Genomic DNA, 25,154 nt, shown 5'->3' with positions numbered 1-25,154 from the left:
ATGCCCCCTCGGTCAGGAGCCAGTGCAGGGAAGCCAGAGATTGAGCCAGGGATTCCCCGTCTCTTCACCTGGGAGGAGGTGGGGCTCCGCACAGGCAATGGAGACTTGAAGGAAGAGAGATGGCTGGTCATCAACCGAAAGGTTTATGATGTTAGTCAGTTCTATTTGCGGCATCCAGGTGGGCCTCGTCTCATCAGACACTATTCTGGACAAGATGCCACGGTGAGTCCTTGCTGAGGGGAAAGACAGCCATGGAATGACCTGAAGGGTGCACAAAACACTTACTTTGCATACACACATTCCGGGTTGAGGTTGTGTCTTTCTCCAAGGGTCTCAAATAGCAGAATGGGTGGAAAGGAATCTCTCTTCTCTGAAGCTGAAAGGAATTCTGACATTACAGAACAGTCATTCTGGGTTGGACAGTCCAATACTTTAACACAATGTAAGGAAGTTCCAGATGGTGGTCATATTGCTTGGCAATTTTGTAGTATTGATTAACAAAATCTGCCCAAAATTTAGAAGTTTGGAAAAAAGACAGGGCAGCAGCTAGGCAGCTAATGTACAGATGTACAAATTGATGTGATTTGCAGGCTTTCTTTTTTCCAGGTTGGGTCAATGTTTGACTGCAGTTAAGTTACATAACTTTATTGACATCTAGACAATGTGAACAAAATACAGCGTAGGTTTGAGGACCTGATCAGAAGGTGTTTGTGAAAAAGCATGGACACAGCTTATATTTTGCCTAAGCAAAATTCAGTCTGGCAGACTTTCTCGGTGAGAATATATGAGTAATATTGGTAGCATAGAAGTGTGACCTCTACCAAGTATTGCAGGATTTCGTTTCGTTTATTGGTTTTGTATGCCGCCCACTCCCGAAGGACACCGGGCGGCTCACAATAAAACAGGGGAGGGGATAAATAAGACGATACAAACAATATTAAAATCCACAACAGTCACAATTGAAGCGGGGCTGGCACTTCAACAGATTTGTGCTGCACATGAAGCATGTCCTCATAGAAGTTGTAGGAAAAGATTTGCAATCCCACCACTGGAAAGAAGGAACTGGCAACTTTCTAAGTCAGGGCTCTCCAACCTTGGCAACTTAGAGACTTGTGGACTTCAACCAACCTCAAGTTCAACCATGCTGGCTGGGGAATTCTGAGTTGAAGTCTACAAGTCTCTCAGGACTGAATTCTAGTTAAGTTTAGAACACAATAGTTTATAGAATTTGATTAACATTTTGATAAAATGTTTAAATGTACAGACACCTCTATACACACACATACATGTATGTCTATGTCATTATTGCTTCAGTATATGAAGAAAATATAAATATAAGCTAAATAAAAATTATCAGAACAGAGATTGACTTTTTCTATGTTCCTGTTGTAACTCGCCTGTTGTACAAGGATCTGTAGCTGTGGCTCAGAAACATCTTCTGTGTTCTAGCATATCTATCAGGACTTTCAATCTTGGAAGCATCTGCAGCAGGTGAAAAAGGACCACACTTTCTAGAGACATTCTGTCACTTCTAGACATTTCTGGTAAATACCTGATGTATTCTGCCTTCAAGTTAACCTCTGACTGAAGGCTCTCTTTAAATAATAACATCTATTATGGGACATTCAGGCATTGATGACATACTTGAGACCAAATCTAGCACTGATATTATCAAAATGTCTTCATTGCCATCTGAATGGAAGAATCTATATGCAGTCACTGCATGAATATTGTCTTCAAGGATGAAGCTGGGAATTTATGGACGGAGGTGGTAATGGGAAGGAAAGGGAATGGGAAAGGAAAAGGGAAAACTGGGGTATTAGCAGATGAAGATTCCTTGATTACATAACCATGATGGGTTAAAACCCCACTGTTTTTGTTAAGGCCTTCTGAGGTAGGCGGATACTTCTTGCTATATGTAGGTTCAGCTGTCTCAAATTTTGATCTGGTGGTGAAGGTTGGAATGTGTGTCCATCATGTTTTTATTTTCAGAAAAGTGGACTTATTGGATTCATCTAGGCTTAGGTTGATAATGGGATTGAAGTATTGGAAGTGTTGCAATCCTGATAGAATTTAATGAGGGATTTTCATGGGTACAGATCATGGAAATGTCATCAGTAAATTTCATATAAATTCAGGAGTTGAGAACATTTGAAATCTTCTGTGAATACATTGGCATATTGCAGAGTGATGTATGTGCACATAGGTATGCCGTTCATGTGCAGTTATAACTTTGCCAATGTAAAAATAGTGATGGATGAGATCAAAGTCTTGAATTTCTCCTTATTTCTAGATTGAATCTCTCCTTGATCAGTTTCCATCCATTATGCCTTATCTGGCCTTCAGGTGCTTTAAAAAATAGGTTTAACCCCTCCTCTCTATGATAGCTCCTCAAATATGGGAACCCTGCTATTGTGTCTCCCTTGTTCCTTCTGTTCACAAGACTAGCCATGCCCAGTTCTGTTACTGTTCTTCATATGTTTTAGCCTCCAGTCCCCTTATCATCTTTGTTGCTCTTCTCTGCACTCTTTCTAGAATCTTAACATCCTTTTTGTAGTGTGGTGACCAAAACTGGATGCAATATTCTAGGTCTGGCCTTACTAAGGCTTTATAGAGTAGTATTAGTACCTCATTTGATCTTGATTGAATCCCTCTGTTAATACAATTTAGGACTGCATTGGCACATTATAGGCTCATATTTAATTGTTTGGCCACTAAGACTCCAAGATGCGTCTCCCAGTTACAGCTCTTAAGCCTGGTTTCTCCCAATTTTTATATGTGTCCTTTTGGTTCTTCTTGCCTAATAGTAAGACTTTATTTTTCTCTACATTGAATTTCATTTTGTTAGTTAGCGCCGAGTGTTCAAGACTATCAAGAACCATCTGGATCTTCAGCCTATCATCTAGGATGTTGGCTATTCCTGCTAGCTTAGTATCATCTGCAAATTTGATAAGTTCCCCTTCTATTCCCTCATCTAAGTTGTTTACGAAGATATTGAAGAGTACCTTGCCTAAGATGGAACCTTGTTCTACCCCACTGCTTACTTCCCTACATGTAGACGTAGACCCATTAAGGATTACCCGTTGAGTAAGGTTTGTAAGCCAGTTATGAATCCCTCTGGTGGTGATGCTATCTATCCCACTTTTTTCTAGTTTACCAAAAAGTAGGTTGTGCTCTACCTTGTTGAATGTCTTGCTGAAGTCTGCTATGCCCACAACATTTTGCTGGTTTACTAATTTAGTCACTATATAAAAGAATGAAATAAGATTTGTTTGGCCTGATCTGTTTTGAATAAACCTGGGCTGACTTCTACTTACTACTTTACTTGTTTCTAGATGTTCACAGATCTGTTTCTTGATTATCTTTTTCAGTATTTTCCCAGGTATTGATGTTAGGCTGATTGGTCTGTAATTTCTTGGGTCTGTTTTCCCCCCTTTTTTTGAAGATGGGAATCACATAAGTTTTTTTCTAGTCCTCTGGTAGTTTGCCAGTGCTCCAGGATTTTTGAAAGATATGGTACAATGTTCTATTGCTTGTCAAACATGTTTTCGATGGATGGTGGCTGTATGTATTCTTTTTCCTGTCTTGAAAATATTCCTTGAGCAATGAAAAAAAATCAAGGTTTCTATAGAGTTGAGTTGTATAATTTTTGAATGTTTATTTCAGCTCCACTAAGTAGACCAGATCAGGAAATCAATTCCACAGTAAGGATAAAACTAATTTTATTAAGACTGGTTATAATAACAGAACCTTGCAAGTCTGACTGGGCAGCCAACCAAGTCCAACTATTGCAGGGAAAGATGGTTCTGTCTTATTTTAGCAATAGCAATAGCAGTTAGACTTATATACCGCTTCATAGGGCTTTCAGCCCTCTCTAAGCGGTTTTACAGAGTCAGCATATTGCCCCCAACAACAATACGGGTCCTCATTTTACTCACCTCGGAAGGATGGAAGGCTGAGTCAACCCTGAGCCGGTGAGATTTGAACAGCCAAACTGCAGAACTGCAGTCAGCTGAAGTAGCCTGCAGTGCTGCATTTAACCACTGCGCCACCTCGGCTTTTCATTTCAAGTAAACTACAGTAGCACAGTTTTAGTCTTCAAAATTAATCAAAGTCATAGAGTTGGCCACCTAGAGAGCCAGTTGTGAAGCATCACCTACAATACACTTTTCATTATTTCCAAAAAGAACACATAGCCAACTTAACTGGAATTTCCATCATGTTAACCAGATATTCTTCTCCATGTTAACCTTATTTGTATGTGTGTGTTTGTGTGTTTAGGATGCCTTTGAAGCTTTCCACAAGGATGAGGATCTGGTAAAGAAATATTTGAATTCCCTCCTAATTGGAGAGCTTGCCCCAGATCAACCATGCTGTGAGCCCACAAAAAATGTGAGTATTGGGTGATCTCAGCTGTTGGATTCCCTTTGCAGAACCTTTATTTTAGATAGTTAGGCGTACATGTGTATATGTATGTGTATGTATATATCCCCATCACACTAATCCCTTTCAGGGAAAATATCATTATGCAAAATTCAGGGGCGTAAAGAACATTAAACCAAAGGAATTAAAGATATAAGGTTAAAAAAATAGAAAAGGACCGTTAAATCTAGGTTACATCCATACTATCGACTTTATCTCCTCATATTTTTCTATTAGAAAGTGAAGACGAGTAGCCACCACAAATGTGATAGACAGATAGACAATCAAGAGATATTCTTACAAACTTTAATTGCTTCATCTATGTCTATTTATCATTTCATTCATTATCCATTGCACTTTTAACTTCTTTCTCTCATTTTAAGGATATCCAGTCATAAATTTCTCAGTCTTCCCTTTGGCCAATTCACCTCTTAATAGTTTGTTTTACAGGTTGTACTTGTCACAATATTGAGTATTGAGTATTGAGTAATTTATTCATTCATTATTTTTCACTGCTCAAACCACCTCAACCTATTTATTTCATACAGTCACTAACATTTCTACTTAATAAACTTCACTTAGGATCTTTAACCCTATCTTTTTCTTTTACAGCTTCTTCAGTATTTCATTCCTATTAGAGATTTTTTTTACTATTGCTGTTATATTATTAACTCCAAATGTTGATGGCTTGGTTCTTTCTTTTAAGATCTGGATGTCCTATTAAGTATAATGACAGAGGGGCATTGGAAAGCATTTTCCAGATGAGACATTGACTTAGTCAATGACCTAGATCAGTGATGGCAAACCATTTTTGACTGCCGTGCCAAAAGCTAGGGGACCATGGGGGGGGGGGGCATGCGCCAATGTACCACACCCATAATGCTATGCATGCAACCGCCGCCAGCACGCCTGCATGTACGTGATCAGCTGCACACACATACACACACCACTTTGGCCATGGTTATTTCACCATTCCTAGGCTCCAAAGGCTTTCAAGGAGCCTGGGGAGGGCAAAAACAGCCTCCCCCTGGACACTCTCCGGAGGCCTCAGGAGCTTCCCTAAAGCCCCCAGAAGGAAAAAAACTGACCTACAAGGAACCAGGAAGTTCAGGAATGGTGACTTCCGGTTTGTCTGTAGGGCTATTTTTCACCCTCCAGAGCCTTCAGAGAAGCCTCCTGGAGGCTCTGGAGGTCAGAAATTGGCCCTATAGACAAACCAGAAGTCACCATTCCCAAACCTCCGGTTTGGCCGCAAGTCCAGTTTTTCACACTTTGGAGGCTTCAGGGAAGCCTCCTTAGAGTGAAAATGGCCTCAAAAGAAGGCTGAAGTCAGCTGGCCAACACGCACATGTGCGCTGATCAGCTGACAGGGCAATGCCTCATGTGCCCTGACAAATGGCTCCACGTACCGCCATCATAGACCTAGATAATATTTTCTGGTCATCAAGTGAAATAAATAAATAAATAAATAAATGTCAGTGTTCCAATATCATGCAGAATTAAATCAGAGTCCAAGGCAGAGCTTTCCTTAAAATTCCAATTTAATAAGACAGACATTTTGGCACAAACTGTGGAATCCCAAATCTAAAAGCTTCCTGGGATTCCACCCAGTTGAAAGTTCATGATCTTATCCCCACACCCATAAATCCATCACATGGTCCAATCTTCTTCGGCCACACTGGCATTTCCACCCATCTAGTTCCAGTCAGATGCAGAGGTGCGGAGGCAAAAGATGATCTTGATTTCTAGAAAGGAATGACAACAACACATTCTAAAATTTTACTCCTTACTATTCCCCCTCCCAATTACTTCACTAATGAAACAGCATAGGAAAATAATAGAGGGCCAAAAATCCTAAAAGAAATATAACTGCAGGCCTGACAACTTCGGTTATTGACTTCATTCCCTTTGTTTTTCATTGAAAGAAAAATGCGTAGTAATTTTTGAAAGCACTCTAGTTACCATTCTAAGGAGAAAATATTAGGTCCCACATATGGGACTCCAAAATCCTTTGGGCTGCGGAACCAAGATGATAGACCATTATTTAATTATGTATTGCATTTATATCATGTACTTTTTTTGAACCTCCAGATGACATAAATGGGGGTCTCCCTAATTTATCCCAGCAAGTCTGTGTTGCAACTTGGTCTGAAGGATGATAGTAGAAATTACATGTCAGTAAAACTAACTGGGAAGTCGGGGGGGGGGGGAGGTTGGGGGGTTGGGTGGGGAGGGGAGTGGGAGAGAGGTAAACATTTGTAAAAGTTTTTTTTTCAAAATTTTTCAATAAATAATAATAATAATAATAATTTAAAAACTAAAAATGAAAATAAAATGTAATTACTAGGAATAATACTGTTATGTTTATTGGTATTGAACTGGATGACTCTCAGGAATCAAGCCATTCACACAATGTGGGGTATAAAATAAAAAACTTTATTAATTAATAAGCTGAATGGTCAAATGATTCATCCTGGTACAAATCTAACCTTAGGTTTAATACATAAAACTCCGATTGCTTTTGATCTAGTCTACCAAAAGGGTTCTAATGTTCTGAAGCAAGTAAAAAAAAACTGTCATCACTTCTTGTAGGAAATGCTGGTCAAAGAATTCCATGAACTGCGTGCAGCAGTGAAGAAGATGGGGCTCTTGAAGTCAAGATTCAGCTTTTTTGCTTTCATGTTTCTGCATGCTTTCATACTAGACATTGCATCTTGGTTTACTATCTGGTATTTTGGAAAATCCTGGATGCCTTTCCTTCTTGGAGTAGCAATGTTCACCGTTGGACAGGTAACCTCTTTGAGTTGCAGAGCATAGCAGTGTAGAACAGTCTTCAACATATATAGAGCAATTTAATTGTTTTCATTAGTAATTTAACACCTTGTGCACTTATCTCGGTTTTCAATTCTTTGAGCTGTTGAACCTGGACATAGTATTTCAACTACACACAGATTAAGAAAAGTGCTTCAGGATCTGAGCAAGTTATACTGCAGAATTTGCATAACATTGCTTAATCCTTTTTGTCTGCTGAAATTAAAATGTTTGAAAGGAAGGCAGCAAGTCATAGTATTTGCTGGCAGCATACAGCATATAAAGTCTTATGTATGTATTGTATGTATGTATGTGTATGTATAGACACAGAAATGTATCTATATATACACTGTATAATCGCACAATATGTGTAATATAATTGTGGTTCTTTTTGATCACCATTAATTAACAGTGATTAATGGTGCTCCTCTACCAATTAATTCATGCAGGAAAAATGTGGTGAAATTATATACCTATGTGTTATGTTTGTTGATTCCAGATCCAGTATGGTTTTCTCCAGCATGATCTTGGCCATGTGTCAGTCTTTGAAAATGTCAAGTGGAACAGAATAGCTCACTTCGTGATAATTGGCATTCTTAAGGTCAGAATCCATCTAGGAGAAGGAAATTTTAAGTGATGATTTGTGATTATTTATATATTTGAAATTGGGTCTGCCTATCCATCGTTATTTTCTGTCTCTAGGGTTTTGAAAAATAGGCTAAGGATAATGAACACTGATATAGAACACTTTAAGCACTGAAGGGCTGAAAATATAAGATCATCTTTTTGCAATATCTCTGTAAGATGACAGTATTATTAATGCTTCCTTACAGAAAAGGGAGATGGTGTTAAGAGAAATATAGTCAGTCTGCATTTTATGGCTATGAATCATTTTTAACAATACTGCACTATACTTGCTTTGATTTTTCACTACTGAAGAGAAAGTAATGGAAGCTGCCATGTAAATATTTTCCAAATGAGGTGCTGTACAAGGAAAGACAGGGCACAGAGTCTCTGAGATTCACGGACAGATCTTCACACTCCTGAAACAAATCTAACTTTACTCCCAAGTCTACCCTGATTTCGGAGTTGTTCTTTTCTCCTGGCAGCTCTGCACATGCGCACACTGGGAACAGGGTCTAGCTGTTCTTCTGCATCACTGCTGTCTAGCTCCATTGAAAATGTGTATGCTGCCAGTTCAGACTAGTTTGGTCGACTCAGACGTCTTCAAGGATATTCTGTGCATGCTCAGATATGTGTGCTCCCTCTACATAACTGATAGTGAAGACTCCTCCGTAGGCACCTGATCTAGTCTATTTCTAGTTTATTTTTGTTTCACCCAAACACATTTAGCAGCAAAACTGGAATTTTCAATAGCCAGTCTTGGAATGAAACTTTTTCATTTCATTTCATTTTTATTTATTTATTAATTATCTTTATGTAATGACATAAACCAATGACTACACCTGGAGATTTTTTTTTAATTTTTTTTTGACAAATATTTATTTTATTTCTTAAAAAAAAAACCACACAAATATTTCGTCATTTGTCAATCATTAAGACATTGAAGTACAATTTTGTGTGTGTGTGTGTGCCCCTCCCTCTCTCACTCTCTCCACCCCCCCAATCCCCCTCCTCCTCCCTCCCCCCGACTTCCCAGAACCCGTACACGGTATGGATTTTTAACTAACACAGTCTAAAATCTATTGAGAAAAAAGAAATAAAGAAATTAATGACATTCTACATTGACCTTAGCTTCTTCTTACTGAACTAACTTTTAACAGTTTAAATCATTTCTGCTTAACCTTTTGGCAGGTCCACCATATATGATAATATGTAGCATCGAGAAAACCACACCTCCCTTCCTTAACCTTTGTATCGTCTGGGTTCATTGTTAACTCCAGCTCTTTTCTCTTAATTTCTTCTTTCAGTTCTGTTCGTTTTAACCCTTGCTTATTTCTATGTGTTTTATTTATATTCATCAAGACTCCTCTCATATACGCTTAGCTTGCATCCCATACAAATTCCATAGATGTACCCTTATTCATATTCGAAACAAAATATTCAGATAGTAATTTTTTACAATCATTAATATACTTTTCATATCTAAATAAGTTTTCATTCAATCTCCAAGACCTTCTTGCCTGCACTACCCTTCCCAACTCCATCCAAACTGGGTTATGGTCCGAAAGGACCCTAGCCACAATCTTTGTCTTCTTGACCCTAGAAAGCAAATCATTAGTGGTTAGAATAAAATCAATCCTTGAAAGGGATTCATAGGAAGTCATATTCCTCTGCATTTCTTTCTCGCCAAATATCTCTCAATTCAAAGTCATCCATAATGTCAAAGAAAGGTTTGGATAACTTTGCTCGCATCTTAATATTTAGGCGGGAAATCTTCTTATCTCTCTTAGTATCTATCACTCCATTCCAGTCACCCAATAGTATACAGCTTTCATATCTTCTCTTAAGTATACAACTATACCATTCTTCTTTTCCATAGCGGAAGCTACAAAATGTTGACCAAGTTTTGAGTTGATCAAATATTTTTGATCAGTTGACTTGATATGAATTTCTTGCAAACAAATTACATTGTTCTCAAACTGTTTGAGATAATGAAATATTTTCTTCCTCTTTTGTGGAGAATTCAGTCCGTTGACATTCCATGTTAAAATCTTAGTTGTCATCTTTGGTTGGTTGAAGCATTTTTAGAGCTTCCTGCATGGCCTATTTAACCTTAGATCTAGCTCCTCCCACTGCTTCCAGATTTGTTATTGTAGTTCCTTGATTGATGGCCAATGATTGTTGATGCTGTTGCTTTTTAGCTTGTTTCTCCATACGTCTAGTAGTCATATGGCTAGGTTTTTGTTCCTTGTCTGGTGGTTGTGTAGTTTGCTGTCTATCCTGTCCTTCTTGTGGTCTTTCTCTAGGTCCAGATGGTGCAGGGTATCCGACCTTCAATATATTATAATAAAAATCTCGAGCTTTCCATACAGAGTTGAGGCGGTACCTTTGCTTATCAAATGTAAATATGATGCCAAATGGTGCATCCCATCTATACTGTATCTGACGATTTCTGAGTTCTTCGACCAAAAAAGCGTAGTCTCTCCTGGCTCTTAACATTTGAGGTGGTATCTCTTTCAAAACAATCAGGTCTTGATCGCCAATTTGAAGCTTAGTGTTATAAGACGCTTGCAGTACCATATTTCTAAGCTCTCTTGTAGTAAAATATATAACGATGTCTCGAGGAAGCTGCTTCTGCTTTGCCAGCCAGGAGTTAATGCGGTAAGCTTTGTCGATTTGCCAGTCAAGGTTGGTCCCTGGTCTTCCCATCAAGCGGTCAAAAGCTTCCAATAGGATCTGTTTCAGGTTCTCCTGTTTCTCCTCACGCAGCCCCCTTACTCTTAATGCGGACTCCATTTGTCAGTACTGTATCATAATAATTTCTTTTTCAGCATTTTCCACTTTTTGTTCCACCACCTCTGTTTTCAATGTCAAGTTAGCATTGGCATCATTAAGAACCTCTAGAGTATCTTCCATTCCAGAAATATGTTCTGTTAATACAGTTACAAGTCTCAGCATTTCGTCTCTAATTTTGCCAACCTTAGCGTCAATTTTCTCATACAGCTCCTGTTTAAGTCCTTTTATTTCACTTTTGATTTCTTCTTTCATTTCTTTTATTTCCTCTTTTCTCTCCTGCTTTACCACCTCTCTATTATCTCTAAACTTATCTTCCATTTTAATTGTCTGTGCATTAAGAGCCTCGCTTAGATTGCTCAGGAAAAATTCTTTCGTTAACACATCCCCAGCAGGGGGCGTAGGAAGCGGAGGCTGCAGCTTTGTGCCAGGCACTGAGGATGTGCCCCTGGAAGTAGAGTGTGACGACTTTGAGTTAATATTTGGTTTTGAAGCCATTTCAAAATTTATCTGCCTGCAGTTAATAAAACTCTATTGCCTGAATATGCAGCTTTAAGTAAAGAGGCTGAGTTCCCCTTTTATTTTGAAGTTAAGGCTTGGCAAAACTTTCAGTGAGTAAACATTGTAACAAGACCGTTCAGCAGATTCATCACCATTTAACTTCCAGATAAGCAAGATTAATGAAGGAGTGAAATTCTTGTAAAAATGAAACTAATTAAAAAGCTTCTGCTGGCCTATTGTGAAACCAAAACAAATGATAAGCAATCTCTTTTGTTTTGAATTCTTGTGAGAATTAACAAAAAGTGTTCGTTATTACCGGAGAAACCAGCCTGCTCGGCGCCATTTTAAAAGCCTCTAAGTAAATAATTTTTCGGAGGAGAAAAAGAAAAGAAGCTAAAATGTTGATAAACAATTATTGTCCACGCAAACGGATTCAGCTCGTGATAAGATTAAATCAAACAAAACTTTGAACTGAGTGGGGGAGACCTACTTTGTCCCGCACAAGGCAGTTTGAAGTTCCCAGCACGGACAGCCATTCTGCCTTGGGCTAGCCCCCCTTTCCCTGCAAGCACAAAAGCTGCAAAAATCGAAGAGCATTTGCCAGCAAAACAATTTCTTCTTTCCTTCTTGCCTGAAGGATAAGAAAACCTGATAAGACGTCAGATGGAAGATCCTCTAAACAGGTACGTAGCCAGGAATTTGGAGGCAGCTGATTTTTTTGCTGCCACCACCAGCAGGCTCCTCCCAGGAAGCTCGGAATGAAACTTTTTCAGATGCTTAATAAGAAGGAGAAGAAATGAAGCTAGTTTACACAAAAATGATGGAGGTCAGAGCACTGTCACTGTACACAATTCAATTCCTGCTAGATGGAAGGAAGTGTAAACCAACAGAACTGCAGCTGGTTTTTGTTTTATTTTGTTTGTAGTGGGGAATACAAAGGATACAGCATTATTCACAAATAGATGGAATTCATGTTTGTTCTTCTGTACTTTTCCAGGGAATACCAATGAGCCTATGGAACCACATGCATAACCAGCATCACGCCAAACCCAACTGCTTCCGCAAAGACCCTGATCTCAACACGCACCCATTCCTTTTCAGTCTGGGGAAGAAACTTTCTTTGAAGGTAAATAAATAGAAAGTCTTAGGCAGACAAAAGACCCTGAAAAAGGATTAGCAGTACTAAAAGAAAAAACCCGACATCACCATAACTCTGATGAGCAATCTAGGAAAATAGGAAGAAAGATTTCTTTCCATCTTCCATATTTCTTTATAGCAACTCTCACTGCTGTTGGATCGGTTCAGGTATTGCCTTATTTTCTAGTCTCTGCTTCTGTAATAATTCTGTAAAACTTATTTTCTTATAGACTGGAATGGAATGGAATGGAATAGAATAGAATAGAATAGAATAGAATAGAATAGAATAGAATAGAATAGAATAATCTCCTTGATCAGTTTCCACCCATTGCTTCTTGTCCTGCCCTCGGGTGCTTTGGAGAATAGTTTGACTCCCTCTTTTTTGTGGCTGACCCTGAGATATAGGAACACTGCTATCATGTCACCCAGAGACTTCCTTTTCCTTAAACTAGACATACCCAGTTCCTGCAATCGTTCTTCATATGTTTTAGCCTCCAGTCCCCTAATCATCATTGTTGCTCTTCTCTGCACTCTTTCTAGAGTCTCCACATCTTTTTTACATCGTGGCGACCAAAACTGAATGCAGTATTCCAAGTGTGGTCTTACCAAGGCATTATGAAGTGGTATTAACATTCACGTTATCTTGAGTCTATTCCTCTGCTTATGCAGCCTAGAACTGTGTTGGCTTTTTTGGCAGCTGCTGCACACTGCTGGCTAATATTTAAATGGTTGTCCACTAAGACTCCAAGATCCCTTTCAAAGTTACTACTGTTGAGCAAGGTACCACATATACTGTACATGTTCATATTTTTTTTTGCCTAAATGTAGAACCTTACTCTTTTCACCATTGAATTTCATTTTGTTAGATAGTGCCCAATGTTCAAGGTTGTCAAGATCCTTCTGTATCTTAAGCCTATATTCTAGGGGGTTGGCTATTCCTGCCAGCTTGGTGTCATCTGCAAATTTGATGAGTTCCCCATTTATTCCCGCATCCAAAATCATTGATGAAGATGTTGAAGTGTACTGGGCCTAAAACAGAGCCCTGGGATACTCCTCTCCATACTTCCCTCTATGTAGATGCAGTTCCATTGAGGACTACACCAGTGCTGGGTTCTGGATCCCATTGCAACTGGTATGCTGCAACGGGCCCTGGCATCCAACATGTGAATGTGCGCAGCACACGTGCAGTGCGTGCATGTGCACTTACCACCCGCAATGCTACAGCTGCTCGGCGGAGTGTCGTGCAGGTGTCATACGCTCTGTGCACGTGCTTGAAAGCCCTGATCAGCTCAAATAGCAGTAAGGAAAGCGGTTGGGCGGTTGGGCCCTCCGGGGCACCATACCGGAATGGTACTTGGTGCTCCCAGCAGGCACCGGTACGTCTGTACCAGGGCGTACTGGTCGTATCCCACCACTGGACTACACGTTGAGTGTGGTTGATCAGCCAGTTATGAATCCATCTGGTGATGATGCTGTCTAACCCAAATTTTTCTACTTTACCTAGTAGTAGGTTATGATCTATTTTATCAAATGCTTCACTGAAGTCCAAGTAAATTATAACAACAGTATTCCTCTGGTCCACAAATTTTGTCAAAGAATGCAATAAGATTAGTCTGACATGATCTGTTTTTGACAAACCCGTGTTGGCTTTTGGTTATTATTTTGTTAGCTTTTGTTGGCTTTTTGTTTGCTGATTGTTGCTTGATTATCTTTTCCAGAATCTTCCCTGGCAGTGTGGTCAGGCTGATAGGTCTGTAGTTTTCTGGGTCTATTTTTTCCATTTTTGAAGATGGAAACTACATCATCTCTTTTCCAGTCCTCTGGTAGTTCCTTGGTGCTCCAGGATCTTTGAAATATATTGTTCAGTGGGTCTGAGGTCTTTGTCTGCCAGTTCCTTCAGAACTTTAGGGTGTAATCCACTTGGTCCCGGTGATTTGAACTTGTCTAGGGTAGACAGGTGCTCACTTATCATTTTCTTCCCTATTCTAATCTGTTTTTGTGGTGCTGTTTTTGATAGGTTAGACTGTTTTTTCCATTTGTCTAAAGATACATGCAAAAAACAAGTTAAGTAGTTCTGTTTTCTCCCTGTTGCTTATCACCTTCTTGCCACTTTCTCCCAGCAATCAACCAATTGTTTCCTTGACTTTTTTCTTGTTTTTAACATGCTGGAAGAAGTTTTTTTGTTATTTTTTACTTTTGTCGCAAGCCTTTCTTCATTGTGAGCTTTAGCTTTCCTCACTTCATCTTTACAGGCTTGGGCTATTTGCTGATATTCTGCCCTAGCTATGTGTCCCCCTTTCCACTTTTTATACTTATTCTTTTTGTCTTTCAATTTATCAGAGAGTTCTTTATGCAGCCATGCTGGTTTCTTTTGAGAGCTGTGTTATTTTTCTTCTTCATTGGTATTGTGCTAGACTGGGCTTTTATAATCTCACTTTTCTGGTAGTAAAACTGGCAACAAGCCACCCCTGCTTAGTTAGCTGACCAGCAAAAGGTTCATCTATTTCCTCTGTTTGGTTGGGTGGACCTATGGCAATGTCATTGCCCCCCATTAATATTGATCCAAATGCATTCAAGATAATTAGATCTGTTAACAATTCTGACACAAATTTCCATTGCATTTCTGCATTAATCTGTACATTTTCCAAAGAATATGTTTTGATCCACATTTTCCTGTGAAGTGCAGTCTAATAATGCATTCTCCTTCCCAAAAGTTGTGTTTAGATGAATGTAAAGTCAAGTAACTTAACCAATGAATTGTGCATGTTTAAGGCTGCAGTAAAATACAGTGCCTCTTCAAAAGTTGACAAACTACCACTTTTAATGTGACAAAAAAGAGAAAGTAATGTAACATTGGTGATTCAATGTATGAATTGAAATAAGATGAATTAAATAGAATCAAATTAAAAAGAAATCACATTTAATAGTGGTATTGTCTTGTCCATGTTTCCCCCTTGGCCCTGTTTATTTTGGCAAGGTAGCTTCCCTCAAATATCAGAGGAAACCCTCAGTGCACAAAAGCTGTGTTTACAGCAGAAAATCAAGAGAGACAGATCAAATAATCTGTGATATAATAATATGCAAAGATGAATCTTTTCAAGAACCTATATTGTAAAGAATGGGCAGAGACAACATGACCTGATGTGGCATTTACATAGTTGTCAATTTAACTGTTTGTTCTCTTTCTCCTTGTGCAGCTTGGAAAGAAGAAAAGGAGGTATATGCCTTACCAGTATCAACATAATTACTTTGCCCGTAAGTGTTTTACCACATTTACAGGAGCCTAAATTTGGAGGAGAATAACCAATGAAGTCATATATCTGCACTATAAAGCAGAGCAGACTAAGAAACCAATGCCCCACAGGTCGGGATTACTTTTATTGGAACACCTAGAGCAGGTGTGTCACATCGGCCACACCCACCCCATTTTAGCAAAGGGGGTGAAGTCGTGGTATGTTATGTGACGACAACATGACATCGTGAGTTTGACACTCCTGACCTAGAATAACAGGATCTTGGAAATATGAATGTGTTTCCATCCTTAATGCGAAGCAGGGAGCTGCCTGAGACATTTACTCAAATTACTTTCTTGGAAAGGGCTCATTGACTTGATAGCAACTCTTTCTCCTGGCTTTCAAGGCCATTCCTTATTCCCTCTACATCAGGTCTCTGACTCAATTACTATAGAAATACACTGATGAGCAATGGGGCAATAGGTCAGAGAATAAGGCGGTTAGTTTAATGCAAAAAGGGATTCAGAGACAGATGTTTGTTTCCTCTAGGATATGTTCTACCTTTATTTTAATCACACACTCATTTTTGTATTCTCCTTTTGCATTTTTATATTAGTCTTTGCCCCATTGATATTTACAACTGGTGTCCAATTGGTTTCCTATCGCTATGTATTTCAAAGAAAAAAATGGTTGGTAAGTCATAGCACCTCTTTATTTTAGGGGATTGGTGTATGTCAAGTGTAACACATAATGGTCCTGAATCCTCTTTCTTTCTAATGAGCCACAGGAGATGCATTACAAAATGCAAATTGCTTTCTTTCCTTAATCCCCCACAACATCATGGGAATATTCCCTGCCATTCATGATTTCATTGGCCTTCCCTCTTGTCAGCACCATTGAACAGAAAATGTACCTTGTTTGGGAAGGGAAGGGAAGGGTGAGCAATAGGCAAATATTCATTTCATTTTCATTTTCATTTATTTGTATGCCGCCCTTTTCCCTAAGGGGACTCAGGGCGGCTCACAACTCAAAGGGAGGGAAAAACAAACAAAATTACAGAAAACATAAAACCATACATAGTGAGTGTATGTATGTATGTATGTATGTATGTATGTATGTGTGTGTGTGTATGTATATGTGTATGTATGTATATATATATATATATATATATATATATATATATATATATATATATATATATATATAAAATCAAAGCCAAGGAATGTTTATCACAGCTGCAAAGAGCTGACCACAGTCTCTACCCTGATGTTAACAATGAGCCTGTTCCACTGGGTTACATCAGGCATTGGGGAAGTTATCTCCTAGACTGGGAATCTTTTCCAAACCAACCTGAAAGTCAGAAAACAACCATATGCTCCTCCAGCCAGAGACAGTGGCAACAGTGAAACAGAAAGGGATGAGGAGCAGAGGAAGAGATTGCCAGGAGATTGCATTTCTAACTGCCATGGATATTTGGGTGCACTTGCAGAGGGGATGGGGGAGAGATTATCTGGGCACTGATATGGGAAGTACAGACACATTCTAATAATAATAAGAGCAATGCTCTAGTTAAACATACTGTGGGTATGAAGATCCATTCCTTCCCATGAGTACAGAACCCACCCCCACCCCCACTACTCAAAATGAGCCATGCCACTACCCATTGCAATTCTCAGCCACTGGAAAAGACATCAAAACCTTTAGCAGCTTCAAGAATTCCATTTCTGCCCTAGAGAAATTCTTTCCATTTTGATGTAGAGCAAGGTTTCTGCACAACTGATGCTAGTATGCTCCATCCCCACTCCTTTTTATCATTGTGGGAGTTTTACTAGATACACAAACGAAGAGACCCTGAAAGTCCTTCAGCACTACATTGCAGGCTGCCTATTACTCCACGTTATTGTATTATAGCCTTTAGCATCTCTACTTGCCACATTGTAGCTAATTAATCTGAAATTGAAAAAGGACCTCATAATAATGATTCACACATTGTTACCATTGTGCTTATTTAACATTCTGTTCTTTGACAGGAACTGTTTACCAATCTTTTCTATAACTTCCGGGTCTGCCTCATGTACGTTCCTTTAATGGGATTTAAGAGCTTTATGGCTTACTACTGGTTAGCAAGGTAATAATTATATAAAACTCTACCCTGCTTCTATGACTCAGCTAATGCTTTTAACTGCTGTGAAGTCAAAGAGAGACCTTCAATATGTACATTACTAGCTTTGTTTACCACTTTGAAAAAATAATGAGGTCTCCATTTCTTGTTGACTTAATATGGGGATCTAAAACAAAATAAAAAAAATTAGTATACACTGTTACTGATCGCTATTATACTACAGTGATACTATATAGATGCTATAATATCTGTATCTATGACTATATGGCTTGGGCTTTTTAACTTAAAAAATGATGTGTCATCCTTTGTCAAGCTCACCTCAAACTAGTTTGTAACATAAAAATGAAAATAAAAACAACCATGCTATTGAAAAGAGCATAGCTCACCACAATAATCTTGATCCAACTCTTGTTATTGCTTGGTCATCACCAATTAGCAAAGTATTACTTACCAATACCTCTAGACCAGCAGTGAAATCCTCCTAGTTAGGCCCAGTTCGGCCGAACCTGTAGGGACATTTGTCCGTGGTTCTGGGAACCAGTAGTAAAAAAAAAGCTTCTGAGAGTCGTACGGCTCAGCTGTGAGCCTTGCGATCATTGGAAGCCTTTTTCCCTCTTTTTAAAGCATTTTTCCCTGCCGGTTCGCCCTCTTTAAAAGCTCTTTAAAAAGCTTCTGATGATGTGCGGCTCACAGCTGAGCTGAACCGGCAGGGAAAAAATGCTTTAAAAAGTGAAAAAAAAGTTGGCCACACCCACCCAGTCACATGACACCCCCCACCAAGCCAGAATGGGGGGGGGGATTAGATTTCACCACTGCTCTAAACAGCCACTAATTATCAGTTTCAAATGTTCTTCACTATTTACCAAATAGCTTCATCTGAGAACAGAGGTTGGTGTTTAAAAGCTTGATCTTGCACAATTCAGTTAAAATTGTCCTGTGCATGCGCAGAACTCAAAAACAAGATCCCAGTGTGGCAGCCACCAGGGAGCCAGTTCGGGGGCGTGGCAGGGCTGGATCGCTGCCGATTTCAGCAACCCAGGCCACCATACCACTACTGGTTTGGCCAAACCGGTCCGAACTGGTAGGAGCCCACCATTGATATACAACCTGTCTTCCAACATGTGTTTCATCCAATCTACAGTACCTCGTGTCAAAAGGCCTCAAATGTAGTGTTTCCAGCATGCCATTTTTTAGCCCAAAAATCCTCTTGGATGTTGGACCAATTAGCTATAAGGCTGATTAGGGAAATGAAGTAATTTTAGATTTCTTTAATGTTTTCACAAATCAGTCCTGTTTCCAATCTGGCTAGCAATCTACCTGAAAGATCGTTTCCTAAACAAACTGACAAAGACACAGATGAATGCTGCAAAATGCCTAGATGGGACATATTGTGGAGGAGGGAGAACTAGAAATTTCTTTGGGACAGTGGTTAAATCTAATTTTTTTCCCCACCGGTTGTGAGGACGTGGCTTGGTGGGAGGTCATGTGACTGGGTGGGTGTGGCCAACATTTTTTTCACTTTTTAAAGTATTTTTCCCTGCCAGTTGGGTGAACCGGCAGGGGGAAAATGCTTTAACAAGCGGAAAAAAAATTTCCAAGCTGCACAACCATCAGAAGATTTTTTTTTTACTACTGGTTTACAATACCAAAGACAATCGTCCCTACCGGTTCAGACGAACTGGAAGGATTTCACCTCTGCTTTGGGATCTTTTGCCAAAGGAAGGAGCTGCTTGTAACTCATATGCCATTAAAAACCTCTGGAGACAATGTATGTAGTGATATTCCATCCAGAAGAACGTCACTCTTCTGTTCAGGGACTGAGATTCTTGGTGTAGCTGTTGGCCAGTTCAAACTGAGCAACAATTGGCTCAGACTGATGTGTGTGAAATCCAAACTCACAAGTATATAATTAGCATTGAGCTACAAGTGCTTTGATTAATTGATAGAACACAGTGGAGAAATCAGGCTGGCTTTAAAGTATATTGCAAATAATTTGCAAATGAGAAGTGATTATGGAAAAGGAGCTGTGAAGGGAAATACAGACAAATCTTAAGCACTTTCCCCCTTCTTTAGGAACTAAGCTGAATTTAAGCACCTTTATCCACCTTTCCTGCCCAATAGGTAATCCAAATGCGGGCAGTTCATCAACTTGTGTAACTCATAATACTATTTACTCAATTGAGAACTCTGAAGAATGTTTTAGAATACCTGAAACTTCTAACTAGGTATGAGGGATTAAAGTGTGATAGATTGCATAAGATTATTACAGAATGCCATAGCTTTAACTCCCTGCTTTTACCTATACAATTATGTTTCTGTATAATCCGTTAGCGCAATGATGTGGTAACAGTAATGATCATGTTATGTTTTGGGCTGAGAAAAGCAGTTTTACTAGTGAGTGAACCATTTAAAGAATTTGTTTGAATCATTATTATTGTTTTTATGTCCACACAGGTACTTAGAATCTGGATGGTTTATCTGGGTCTCACAGATGAACCATATTCCAATGAATATTGACTATGATCAGAATTTAGATTGGGTCTCTGCCCAGGTGAGATAGTTTCTATTTAAAGGGGAAATTTCTTTTCTTCAGATAATCTTATTCAGAAATGCTGGGTCCTTAGTTCTGAAACACAGGTTCCAGATCATGTTGTTGTTTTCTTAAATATTTCATGCCCTTATCTACATTGAAACATTGTCTTATGAAGAGCAGGTAGTACAAATGGAATGTCTATGCTGACAGCTAGAAATCACTCCCATATTGCAGTTACTTGGAAAATCACAATTGCAGCGTGATGCCCTTTCTCTTCTCATGGAGAAAATTTACAGGGGCCAACAATGAACTCATTGTCCACAGTAGATGATTTAGAGATTTTTTTTTTAGAGATTTTATTAATATTTGTAGGCCGCCCTTTTCCCTGATGATGAGATGGTAAACAATGTAGTACATTGCCTATTAATCTTTCTTGCTTTTTCAGTAAAGCAAGAACAGTTTTATTGTTACTGCTGTTTACTACTCAGTAAAGCAGGAACAGCACCAATGCTATTAGTCCTCCATCCAAAAGGACACTTTACAATTCCAAGTCCCCACATGTGGACTCCAATTCACATAATTGTTCTTTTTGGGATCATGAACCAGTTTTTCAATGGCATAAAAATTAACTTTGCAAGATGCATTAGCCACAAAATTAGAATATAGATCCATAAGGCTAACATTGATTCCAGATAGGAATAGCCTTTCTCTTTATATTGTAGAGAAGAACATATCAGAGTGTTGAAAAACATTTTGCTGGTATGTATATTTATGCAACAACTACAATAGTATGCAACCAGCAGATAGTAGTGTTTAAAACTTTGGATCTATGGTCTATGGTGTTTTTGTACTAAGTAGAGTTTCCTATTACAGTTGAGCAATTAAGCAGTAAAGCACATGGTGACTGTACTCTTTATTTGATCTGTGGTGCTATATATAAACAGAATTTCTAATATGGAGGAAGTCTAATTTTCCTGATGGTAGTTACAGCAATCTCCCCAGAAAGGGTAGAGTAACTGTGTACATGTGGATGTACACAGTACATTCTTTCATTTTTTTTAAAAAAAGCATGTTTCTTCATGCTTTCTTGGTGTCATTTTCCCTTAGGTTTTTTTTTTTTATGGAAGTAGAGATTGGCTTGGATCCACTCAATTTCAAACTGTGGTTTAGGCAAGATAATTAAGGGATGGGACTAAATGAATAGATTATGTGACTAGGCCTCCAGCAAGCATTAAGCAATTTGAAGTTGATACCTGAAACCTTACTACAGTGATGCAAGTTAAGAAGAGAAACAGCATATAGTTGTTGTGACATTAATAACAGATGGTTTCTGCATAAATAATCTGCTCTATCACAAAGAGAGAGTGAAAGATGATGAGAGACAAGACAGGTTTTCTCTCTTTTTTAACAGTAAGTCATAAAACAAATGCAAAATGGCTAGTTGTACATAATCTTATAGGTCCTCCAAATGTAAGCTAGTGCCAACCTTTATTATATATTTACTGTTGGTACATCCCTACCAACCATGTTTATGTTACCCATCTATATATTTTATTTGGATTCTACTTTTTCTTTATGGGACTTACAGCCAGTTTTTAAGGTAGCTCTAAAGATTGGTGTATTCATGCACAGTTTTCCTTTTCCAATTTCTCTTTTGTTTTATTTTTGTAATAGCATGATATAATTCCTGGGGATGGAAAATAGTTAACTTCTATTTATTTATTTATTTACTTATTTATTTATTTATTTATTTATTTATTTACAAACATGTAAATTACACACACACAAAACTTAGACGTACACCACATTTACACAATATAATACGAACAGGAGCTTCCTGTTCTTTCTAATAGCAATTATCAATCGATACCGCTCACCTTATATTATTTCACCTTCTATTATATTTCATTTGGATTTCATCATTCTTAACTCTCTTATTTTACTCATAACTATTATTTTTGAGTTTTGTTATATTCCTTCATTGATTCTTGTTTCTTTCCTCCATCCACCTATACCATTTATCCAATATCTGGTAGAATTCTGATTCTTCTTTTCCCTGGATTTCTTTAGTTAGTATGTCCATTTCAGCACAATCCATAACCTTTCTTATTATTTCATCTTCGCTTGGAGTTAATTTGTTCTTCCATGGGAAATGGTTAACTTCTAATGCATGTTTATCAGTGATGGGATTAAAAAAAATTACCACAGGTTCTGTGGGTGTGACTTGGTGTGTCGGGTGTGGCTGGGTGGGGGTGGTAGGGGAAGGATTCTGTAAAATCTTCATTCCAGTCACATTCCAAAGGAAAGTTACTGCAAAATTCCCATTTCCTCCCAATCAGCTGGTACTCAAGAGGCAGAGAAGATGGGGGCAGAGCCCATTAGAGGTGGTATTTACTACTCAAAATTTCTGCTACCAGTTCTCCAGAACTGGTCATAACCTGCTGAATACTACCTCTGATGTTTATATTATTATTTTTATTAAAATTGGAGGGTACATTAATTCATATGATTTGGTTATATCCAGTTTTGATTTTTGTTTGAACTAAAATTAAACCCCATAAAAGTAGATTTGTGAATAAATGTTTTATATTAAAATGTTATTTTGAATACATTCCAAAACCAGGCAAGTTGAATTTTAAAGGAATTACATGAATTATGAATTATATAAAATATAATTATGAAATGATTTTTGAGGGATTATTAAGGGAAATTATATTGGATGAAGTAAATGGTATTGAAAGACCTATCTATTTTTGAATATTAAGGACTGTATTCAAGAAAATGTAACAATTTTAAAGCTATTTTTTCTACTCAAAAGACAATAATTCAAAATAATTTTATAATGGTACCTTCTTTTGAAAATAGAAGAAAAACAATTGGCCTAAATCTGCTTACGGGTGGCTGAATGGAGACTTGGAGACTGCTCTTCTTGACCCTAACCTAATGCCCTTACTTTTACAGAAGTAATTACATAATATTTCCATGTCTACTTCTAAAGAAATAGTTCAATAAGAATGACTCAGGGAAGACAACTTTAGAGTCACTGGTTGGTTGATTCACTCCAAAAGAGAATTACATTTCTCCTGAAAAGAAGCCAGCGTGTTAAGCAGAATAAGCCATTGAATCTGAAATGTCACCAATATCCTAGTCTGTGCAATTTTTCCCCCAAGCATATATATCACTGGATTTCATCCCATGGACACAGCACCAGTTCAATAGTTCGCCTGGATTGCCTGGCCTGGATTCAGAAATATTTATAATTTCCTTCTGCGCAGGGACCATACTATAAATGTAACGAACGTTTGGAAATGAATGATGGTCTACAATACTGTAAATTGGAAGTTATTGGAAGTCTACATTTTTTTTTATTTCCCCCTTAGCTCGCAGCAACATGTAATGTGAATGAATCTCTATTCAATAACTGGTACACTGGGCACTTGAATTTCCAGATTGAACATCAGTAAGTACAAGCTATATGGAAAGGTTGTACAGCATACAATGCAATGTTTGTACAGCTTTTGTCACCACTAAGCATCACATGCATATTATGGTCCATGTTTGAAGCCAAATGATGGCTGTGGCCAGGAGTTTTGGCTAGTTTTAAAGAAAGCAGATCTTGTCCCAGTTATACATGCTGTGGCTATTCCAGACTGGACTTTGGGATCTATCCTGTAAAAATGCCTAGAAACAGCATTTCATATAAAATGCAGCAGTGAAACTAATCTCGATGAGCCATGGTGGCACAGTGGTTAGTGTTTCATATCTTACTTCTAGATATATAGCAGATTAAATGGTTGATAATTATAATTCATTTCTGGACCAAGTCAAAAAGCTGTTTTTCACCTTTAAAATTCTTAACTAAGATTTCAAAACCTGTGAGCAACTGCATAGTACCCTACTACAAAGTAACTCATTAGGAAGGATCGTGGTTCAGCAATAATCAGAAGGACCTCAGCTTGTTCATCCCTACCTCAAACTCTTTGGGAACCAGACAGGTGAAAGGTTATCCTCTTCTGTATCCACCTGCCTGTATGCAATACTGAATAGGAAACCCTCTGACATTGAAATGGGAAGGGCAGTAATGACAGCAGGATCCAAATTACAGTAGAAGTGTCTTCTACTGTGTCCTCTTGATATTTTTCCTCTTTCCACAGTCTTTTTCCAACCATGCCTCGACATAATTATTACAAGGCGGCTCCCCTGGTGAAATCCCTTTGTGCCAAGCATAACATTAAGTATGAGTGCAAGCCCATGCTCACTGCTTTTGCGGATATATTGCGGTAAGTGTGAGCCAACAGGAAAAAGGCCATTTGCAGGCATGTCACCAAGAGAATATCTCAAGTGAAGAGTAGCCTGAAAGAACTCATGGCTGTGCAAATGTCCTTTTGATTAATGTGTTCCATGTTCCTTTTTCCTTCTGCAGCACCCTGAAGGAATCAGGAAAGGTCTGGCACAATGCTTATTACCAGGAAAAAAATCAATACCAGTGAGGAATTGGAATGACTCCTTTGTTATTAACACCTGCTGTTTTCTCTTAGCCTTTGTGATTTTAAAATAATTTAAATAATAATATTTTTAATCTATTGATTGTTTTATAATGTTATAACATCAGTTTTTCATGAGATGGATAGCCATGTACAGTGGATGAATAAATAAATAATATTGAAAAGGAATCTTGTGGTAAATTATCCTGGATGGATGGATGGATGGATGGATGGACGGACGGACAGATGGACAAACAGATTAGAGAAGAAGAGGCCAAGATGGTAAATGATCCATTCCACAAAGAACCATCCAAGATGTACTTCCAACTGCAGTGCAACACTATAGCAACATGAAAGCTGCCTATCAGCCAGCCTGCTGCTTGCTGTCATGGAAAGGCAGGGAGGGGGTGCTGCTCATTTGAGAATTTTCCTTTACAGCTTTGCATCTACCAGCCTTAGTTTTGCTTATCTCTCCATGGTCATTTCTTCCAGCT

The 25,154-nt window shown here is 38.4% G+C and overlaps 1 protein-coding gene across 1 annotated transcript; it reads left to right on the top strand.

Annotated features, from left to right (window-relative positions):
* Nucleotides 1-24,666, top strand: LOC116505327 (acyl-CoA (8-3)-desaturase-like). The gene is made up of 12 exons (XM_032212498.1): nucleotides 1-222; nucleotides 4,282-4,392; nucleotides 7,015-7,212; nucleotides 7,733-7,834; nucleotides 12,149-12,277; nucleotides 15,486-15,543; nucleotides 16,138-16,214; nucleotides 17,552-17,649; nucleotides 20,098-20,194; nucleotides 23,557-23,636; nucleotides 24,331-24,456; nucleotides 24,600-24,666. Exons 1-12 carry the CDS (start codon nucleotides 1-3, stop codon nucleotides 24,664-24,666), a joined length of 1,365 nt encoding a protein of 454 aa, XP_032068389.1.
* The last annotated feature ends 488 nt before the right edge of the window (nucleotides 24,667-25,154 follow it).

This window comes from Thamnophis elegans, chromosome 1, assembly GCF_009769535.1.
Source record: "Thamnophis elegans isolate rThaEle1 chromosome 1, rThaEle1.pri, whole genome shotgun sequence".
NCBI classification, from domain to species: domain Eukaryota; kingdom Metazoa; phylum Chordata; class Lepidosauria; order Squamata; family Colubridae; genus Thamnophis; species Thamnophis elegans.
The sequence above is the reverse complement of the archived record's forward strand: the minus strand, read 5'-3'. Positions and strand labels throughout refer to the sequence as shown.

Bases quoted from the DNA above. Each gene is read 5' to 3' on its own strand.
- LOC116505327 (XM_032212498.1), top strand. From the start codon at position 1: ATGCCCCCTCGGTCAGGAGCCAGTGCAGGGAAGCCAGAGATTGAGCCA. The intron at 12,278-15,485 runs GTAAATAAATAG...CTCCTTGTGCAG, and splicing joins GGAAGAAACTTTCTTTGAAG to CTTGGAAAGAAGAAAAGGAG. The intron at 20,195-23,556 runs GTGAGATAGTTT...TTTCCCCCTTAG, and splicing joins TAGATTGGGTCTCTGCCCAG to CTCGCAGCAACATGTAATGT.